This window comes from Sinocyclocheilus anshuiensis, unplaced genomic scaffold (assembly GCF_001515605.1).
Source record: "Sinocyclocheilus anshuiensis isolate Anshui unplaced genomic scaffold, SAMN03320099.WGS_v1.1 scaffold88, whole genome shotgun sequence".
NCBI lineage: Eukaryota > Metazoa > Chordata > Actinopteri > Cypriniformes > Cyprinidae > Sinocyclocheilus > Sinocyclocheilus anshuiensis.
Window position 1 is genome coordinate 1,888,877 of NW_015555728.1, and position 8,381 is coordinate 1,897,257.

Here is an 8,381-nt window from a genome sequence, read left to right on the forward strand (position 1 = left end):
ACACCTTTGACAAGCGCAGTCTGCTCTGATTGGCCAGCTGACCCAGTGCATTGTGATTGGCCGAACACCACACGCACGCGTCGGCAATGACACTCCCCTTACCATAATCGCAGTTTCAGCTTTCAAAGTAAATATCAAGACAGTTAATAATGTCGTTAGTTTCTAGTAGGGGTAGCTGCAGCTTGGAGCAATGGGCGTGCCAAAAGGTGGGGGCGTGCCGAAAGGTTTCTCATTGGTGAAACGACAGATAGGGGGCGTTCCAAAAGGTTTCGCGAACGCTTGCTGTTCCACGTAAAGGCGAGCCATACTCTTAATCGCTATAGGCCTACAGATTAAAAGGAAGCAATAAATTCAACATACTCCTATAAAACCAAATTTAACTATTCCAAGGTAAAAACAGCGTTAATGATATTAAGAATATTATTTTAAATTACTTTCGAAAGTACCTTCGGAACTTCTGCATGGCGCGGGTTACTGACGTCATCACCACCGCAATTTTAGGTCTTAGTTTATCAATAATCAAAAACAAATTACAATAATTTGTTGGAGGATACAAACGTCTCTTAGTCGCACTAGCTGTTCTTAAGTTAAAGTAAGTCAAAAGTTGTATTTGTTAACATTAGTTAAAGCACTGTGAACTAACAAGAACAAACAACGAACAGCTGTATTTCTATTAACTAATACTAACAAAGCTTAATAAATACTGTAACAAATGTATTGCTCATAGTTAATGTTAGTTAATACATCAATGTCAACAAATTAAACCTTATTGTAAAATGTTACCCTAAAAAAATGTTTTGCCTGATAGAGAAAAATATATAGTTGACAAAACCACTAAATTATAAAATTAAAAAATTAGTCAGAAGTTTAGTAACGTTCTGTTAAGTGACATTAACCAATTTAGCAAACAGACACAGCTTTATAAAACATTTATTTAGCTTTCAGTTTCAGTTGCCAATTCAAGTAAAAAAAATACAAAAATAAACCACTCATTCATTCATTAATGCTAGTAGCAGTCCATAGAACAGAAGCAAGCAAACTCTTTGTCTGAATAGAACACTGTGAAGACCCCCTTCTTTCCATGGCCACAGTATCCAGTAGTGTTTTTGCAGATGCATCTACAGCCATCACACCTGGTGAGCTCAAACTCCACTCTGTATGTCTTCCTCACATCTGGACTGACAGACTTCCAGTCAACGATACCTACACAAGAAAAAAATCATCTCTGAATGAATGCAATAAACGTTCTAAATATTTTTTAAAACCTTGTTCAGTTAATAAAAGTACTAAATATACATACTGTCCAGCCAGGCAAAGTGAGCTTTTATTCAAAAACTGATGCCATAAAAAGGCTCCATCTCCTTCTTTATAGACAACATCTAGAAGAATATGTCTGGGCAGCTCTGATGGTAGCTGAATAAAAAAAAATTATATACAAAATTATTTAAAATATGAAATTACAACAAAAATACACAGAAAAATCAAGGTACAGGAATGTACCTAAAAGAGTACAAATGCTTTGTCGCTCCAGCTGTACCCTAGCGGGGTACAGCAATGTACCTCTGAACATTGGTACATTTTTGTACCTCTAAAAGAACATTTATTCACCCCTAGTGACAGAAATGTACCTTATGTCCTAGTATGATTTAAATTTAAATCCTGATATACAAAACACAGAGGCAGTGCATGTTTCACAATTTTTTAATCATGACAAAATTCAGAGTATAAAAGTTCAGAACATTTTCAATTCAGCTTTTATAACTCATATACTGGATATTCTGTACCCAACATTGACAAAATTCATTTAACATATAGAATGTTTCAATTCCTTCCGAATTTAAAGACAAAACTGCAAGCATCATGCACAGTAAACAGTTCATTAATCAATTTTAAGTGCTAAACACATTAGGCAGTGCATGCTTAACAAGCGTTTATAAAAATAGCATTAAATACAGAACATTAGCAACTCGACTTTAACTCATATACAAGATATTCTGTATAAAACCTCAAAATAACAAATTGATATGCATGATGTGTTTCAATTCCTTCAGAATTTAAATACAAAACTGATAGCATCAGGCCCAAGCAGCTACTCATTAATCAGTTTTAAATACAAACTCTCAAGCATTTTAACACATCCTATCCTTGTGCTTCTGCAGACTTTTTTAACTTTGTCCCTCTTTAGACCTACTAATTATCTGACTAATTATTAGTGTGTCAACTTAAACAGTCTGTTCACCCAAAAATTTAAAATCGTCATCGTTTACTCATCCTTATGTTGTTCCAAACCTGTATGAGTTTTTCATCTGTTTAACACAAAAGATATTTTAAAGAATGTTGGTAACAAAACAGTTAATGGGAGCTATTGATTTCTATAGTTTTTTTGTGTTTGTTTCCTCAAAATTATCTTCTGTGTTCAATTAAAGAAGGTTTGGAACACCATGAGGGTGAGTAAACTATGACTTTAATGAAAGGTGTAAAGGGGGCAACAATTCTTTCTATTAAAACTTATATATAATATTCAATTATATTATAATATAATTGTACTGCTGACTCTTCACTGAGACAATCATTTTTGTTACCAAAAGGCCCAAAAATGAAGTGCATATGCTTCCTGTCCTCCAGGAGAATGTTCGTGCCCAGTGTTGCCAGATTGGGCGGGTTCCCGAAAGCCCAACAGAGTCGCGTGACAGACACAGTGATGATGCCGTACACAAGCCGCGGTTAAGGACATTTGGGCGACATTATGCTAATATTTCCACATAGTAATGTAGATATGTGGGGGCGTGTTAGAACGAGCCGTTTTAGGTAGGCGTGGCCGACTCTTAACTTTTATAAAGAATATCTCTTTGGATTTGAGACTTTAGTCTTTGCAACTTTACAGATCTTCTTTATGCACCAAGAGCTTGTAACACTCCAAAGAGAAAGGAAAACTTGAAATCGCATCATATGACCCCTTTAATGACATAATTCTCAATTTTATTTTTTAACTTTGTAATGTATTAAACACCCCCCTTTTTTTCTGTTTTTATTTTTTGTTATTATCATTTTTATGTTTATGGTTGTATTTGTTTTTGTGTACTGTTCTTGATTTTTGAGTATTAATAAAAAAAAATTTAAAAGCCCAGTGACTGAGCCCAGCTTTCAACTGTTTTGAAAATGTTTTCTTTAAATATGTGGGAAATAAGCCTGTTTTTAAATTGGAAGGCAGAAGTTCTATCTATCTATCTGTCCATCTATCTATCTATCTATCTATCTATGTGCACAACAGATATTCTTAGATCTGTGAGAAAAGTATTAAATCAAGACCCATTAAAGACTGACACAAGCAGCTTTTTACATCAAGTTTATAATGGTGGCAAGCTTGGATTGGTGACCATGACAACTAGACACCAAACAAAACAGAACAGAATACACCAATCCATAATACAAACAAGCCAAAAAAAAAAAAAAAAGGCCAATCAATTCATGAACTCCAACCTAATAATAATGATTATAATACAATTGAAACATAAACAAGCAATCTCCTACAGCATCTCAACTGAAAAGAAACTTAAAAAAAAAGTATTTTAACCAGTTTATTCAAATAAACAGCAATTCCAACCGATTTAAAAATAATAATTATTGGCAATGGTACACAAACACACATTACATGGTATGATAGTCCAGTATTATCAGTGATTTTGGTCTGTGCAAATATGGTGGCTAAAAAACAAAATCAAGATCGACAGAATAGCAAAGTGACTGCAGGATGTATGTCGGTGCTGAGGGAAAGTGAGAAAAGGTGAAAGGAGAAGTGTAGAACATTGAAAAAGCTTTTATGGATATGAGTACCACTAATTTACTGAAACAGACCAGGACAAAGGTTGTATCAGGTCTGCATAAAAGCAAAGAGGAACTCTTAAGTAGGAAGGAACAATATGCAGGCAGCATAGAGTACGAACAATAATTCATAAACAGATTTGGAGAATATGAAAGTGCATTCAACATGTACACTTCATGTGGCCTAACATATTGATCATTTTATTTTATGGAAGGGTAGTGTCGGGCAAGTAAATTAGTTACATATCTCTTAAAACGTCCCCATAGACGCTTTCATCACTGTAGGCAATGTAAAGGAAAAAGTCTTCTTCATGGTGCTCCTACAACACAGAAACAGAGACGAAGAGTTTAGAGATGCTTCGTTCTCATTGATCAAAAATGACATTTTATGAATTCTACACATATAAACAAACAGGTGCAAAAGGTTCAGTTAGAACAAACATTAAAAAGACGTACCTGGTAAAGCAGCCCCATAGTGGCTGATGTGGGAGGAATGACGTTGTTGACAAAGAAGAAGAGGGCATCTTCGGCCCTCAAGTGGATCCTTTTCCGAATGAGGAAGTAGAACTGCCCCACTTCAGAAATAAGAAAAAAAAGTCAATACATATCCTTCATATTTTAATACTATTAAATATTATACAAAATTATTATGTATTTTTCAAGAAAATGAACCTGTGAGGTCAGACGGGACGAGATATTTCTTCTTGTCCAGATCTCCTATTCTGGCTTTGGGAGCTTTCTCGACGATCACCTGTGGAAAACAAATCTCTGGTGGTAATAACAAACACTTCCATAAATGCGAGAATAACAGCAGCTTTTAGTAGTATAATAATTAGTTAAGAAGAACGATAGCGAATTTTAGGGCACATGCCTGTTCTAACCAATTTCACAAACTGATATTTGACGGACAACACATAATGCAACTGAAAATGAACCTAGTGTGAGGCCACATGACAATGTGCTACTGGTAATGGTAATAGCAATTTCATATTCTAGTCATTCTGTCCTCGACGCTGTCAAAACAAGGTTCATTTGAATGATTCGCAGAGACACAAAGCTGTTTACCAGCTCTATCTTTATATGCTGTTTAATAGTATGAGGCCACATGGCAATGTGTTACTGGTAATGGTAATAGTAATAGTAATTTCATATTCTAGTCATTCTGTCCTCGACGCTGTCAAAACAAGGTTCATTTGAATGATTCGCAGAGACACAAAGCTGTTTACCAGCTCTATCTTTATATGATGTTTAATACGTATTAAACGTAATCTTATATCATATATCCTTATAAAAAAGATATTGATTATACTATTACTTGTACTGTAAACGACGCCACAATTCTGAATTAAGACAGAAGCTAACTGACGCTAACGCTAGTCCTTTCATATTTGAAGGACAGCTTAAAACGACGATGACAATTCATGAATTAACCATATATATGCATGATTTCTCGTTTTTTTTTTCTAGACGAATGACTATATTCACAAGTTTTTCCCTTATATATTAGCGTTGTCACTGTGTAATGCCTCGGTTTACGTTATCTGTAAGAGCGGGGCCCTGACTAAAACAACTCATTTGTCTGACTCACAGGCACTCTGTCCGGGTACTTCTTTCTGATTTTCTCCCCCTCAGACCGTCGCTTCTCAAATGGGTGCTCTTCTTTGTACATAAACTTCATTTTCACGGACTGGGAGATCTTAAAAATCTCCAAGAAAATCTGCCGTCGACGGTGTTTACAAACTAGTTTAGGTTTTTTTCTTTGACAACTGCGTCGGAAGGCGGAGGGATATCCAATAACAAGGCACAAGGGAGGCGGCGCACGTCGCATCACATCAGCTGCGTAATGACGTCTGCAGTAGCCAGGAGGCCTACGTAGTATTACCTGAAAATGCAGAACTAAACAGTAAAATAAAATGGCGGCTAAATTTGACAGTTTAGTCATTAGAAACCACAGACCAGTTTCAAGTTCAATGAAAACATAAATTTTCACGCAAACTATCGGGTATTTTCACTGCTTGCAAACAGGCTCCCTCTCCTAAGGGGACATGATAAAGTCTTGTTTAAGGTAAAACATAGACAAAATTTCAAACGCATGCCATGAGGCAAAGTAAGCAGTGAGGACTTTAGGTCATAGTACCTTACAGAGGTATTCAAAACCCAATAGTAAAATTTAGTTCAACAAATGCCTAAATAAGGAAAAAGGATCAACAGTAGACACTGACTATCAAGCCACCCAGGCAGTCCCTAGAAAAAGTCATCCTTCAAAATTGTTTGGAAGGCAAGCCAAAAAGCCACAGTAAAGCCAACAATTTCTTTGACGATGTAAGTGGAACAATGATGCATTAGTTTACCATCACAAACTCTGCATAACCATAATCCAACACTGCCCACACTTTAAACACTAGGCCTTATTCGTGAAACACAAGCAGAATGAATTCTTGATCATTCATAAAGCCATTCTCACATAATTAAATGCTCCACTGAATTCAATTGTATAAGAATGGTTTATATACAGTGGGTATAGAAAAGAATCACCTCTCTTTAAAATAATCACATTTTGTTGCTTTGCAGCCTGAAATGAAGACGGACACAGTTTTTGTTTTATCCAGCTGTATTTACTCAGTGCAACTTATAACATCCAAGTGAAAGATCACACCAACATGTCAGAAAAAATTAATAAATAAAAAAACAGAATCACTTAGCTGGAAAAAGGATCACCCCCTTGTGTCAGTATTTTGTTGAACCACCTTTTGCTTTAATTACAGCCTTTAGTCCATTGGGATATGCCTCCACTAACTTTGCACATCTAGACTTTGCAATATTTGCCCACTCTTCTTTGCAGAACTGCTGAAGTTCAGTTAAATTTGATAGTTACTATTTGTGGACTGCAGTCTTCAAGTCATTCCACAGATTTTCAATGGGGTTTAAGTCTGGGCTCTGACTAGGTCATGCAAGGACATTCAGCTTTTTCTCCTTCAACCACTGTGTGCTCAGTTTTGCTGTGTGCTTTGGGTCATGGGTCATTCGGAAGGTAAACCTGAAGTCGTGAAACTTCAGGTTGGGGGAAGTCGTGGCCTAATGGTTAGTGGTTAGAACTCGTAACCCCAAGGTTGCAGGTTCGAGTCTCGTACCAGCAGGGATTGTAGGTGGGGGAAATGTACAGTGCTCTCTTCCACCTTCAATACCACGACTGAGGTACCCTTGAGCAAGGCACCGAACCCCCAACTGCTCCCCAGGCTCACAGTGTGTGTGTGTTCACTGCTGTGTGTGTGCACTTTGGATGGGTAAATGCAGAGCACTAATTCCGGCACTAATTCGCCACCATACTTGGCCACATGTCACTTTCACTTTTCACTTCCCATTGACAACTTTCTGGCCTTTCTGGCAAGATTTTCCTCAAGAATTTGACAGTATTTTGCCCCATCCATTTTTCCTTCTATCTTGACAAGTGCTCCAGTCCCTGCTGCAGAGAAACACCCGCATAACAGGATATTACCACCTCCGTGCTTTACTGTAGGAATGGTGTTTTGAGCTGTATTGGATTTCCACCACACATTTTGTTTCAAACTTTTTTACATTTTAATCTGGACTACAACATGCCCTAGATATTGTTTGAAAATGCTTGGATTCTGTATTGTTCAGTCACACTTTACATTAAGGCCCCATTAGTTAACATTAGTACATTTATTAGTAAAACATAAACTGCCAATGAAAAATTATTCTAAACATTCATTAATCTTAGTTAATTTCAATATTTAATAACACGTCGTTAAAATCAAAAGTTGCTACTGTGTTATTTAATGAAATCGAGCTAACATGAACTAACATGTAGCTATTGCTCATTGTTAATGTTAGTGCATTAACTAAGGTTAACTAATGAGATTCTATTGTAAGTTGTTACCAATTGGTCTTTATAGTTCTTTTGCACTTTAATCTGTGTGAAATTATTTACTTTATACATTTTTTGTGTATTGCTTTATTGTATTTAAATGTTCAGTTTCTTTTTTTTATAAGAAAAAAGTTATTAAACCTGTTATACTTTACGACAACACTTTTTTGCAACTAAATTTCAATATCGTGATCGTGAAAATTTGATACCGTCACATGCCTAATTTGCCCACTCTTCTTTGCAGAACTGCTCAAGTTCAGTTCAATTTTATGGTGAGTGTTTGTAGACTGCAGTCTTCAAGTCATTCCACAGATTTTCAATGGGGTTTAAGTCTGGGCTCTGACTAGGTCATGCAAGGACATTCAGCTTTTTCTCCTTCAACCACTGTGTGCTCAGTTTTGCTGTGTGCTTTGGGTCATTCTCATGTTGGAAGGTAAACCTGAAGTCGTGAAACTTCAGGTTGGGGGAAGTCGTGGCCTAATGGTTAGAGAGTTGGACTCGTAACCCCAAGGTTGCAGGTTCGAGTCTCGTACCAGCAGGGATTGTAGGTGGGGGAAATGTACAGTGCTCTCTTCCCCCTTCAATACCACGACTGAGGTACCCTTGAGCAAGGCACTGAACCCCCAACTGCTCCCCGGGCGCCGCAGCATAAATGGCTGCCCACTGCTCC

At 36.8% G+C, this 8,381-nt stretch overlaps 1 protein-coding gene across 1 annotated transcript; it reads right to left on the minus strand.

Moving 5' to 3' along the window:
• Nucleotides 1–3,356: 3,356 nt before the first annotated feature.
• On the minus strand, nt 3,357–5,632 carry LOC107672762 (gamma-aminobutyric acid receptor-associated protein-like). The gene is made up of 4 exons (XM_016466107.1): nt 5,411–5,632; nt 4,495–4,573; nt 4,279–4,397; nt 3,357–4,142 (listed from the first exon to the last, which is right to left on the minus strand). Exons 1-4 carry the CDS (start codon nt 5,498–5,500, stop codon nt 4,062–4,064), a joined length of 369 nt encoding a protein of 122 aa, XP_016321593.1. The 5' UTR covers nt 5,501–5,632; the 3' UTR covers nt 3,357–4,061.
• Nucleotides 5,633–8,381: the final 2,749 nt, after the last annotated feature.

Bases quoted from the DNA above. Each gene is read 5' to 3' on its own strand.
- LOC107672762 (XM_016466107.1), bottom strand. From the start codon at position 5,500: ATGAAGTTTATGTACAAAGAAGAGCACCCATTTGAGAAGCGACGGTCT. The intron at 4,398-4,494 runs GTTCATTTTCTT...TTATTTCTGAAG, and splicing joins CGTCCCGTCTGACCTCACAG to TGGGGCAGTTCTACTTCCTC. The intron at 4,143-4,278 runs GTACGTCTTTTT...TCTGTGTTGTAG, and splicing joins CTATGGGGCTGCTTTACCAG to GAGCACCATGAAGAAGACTT.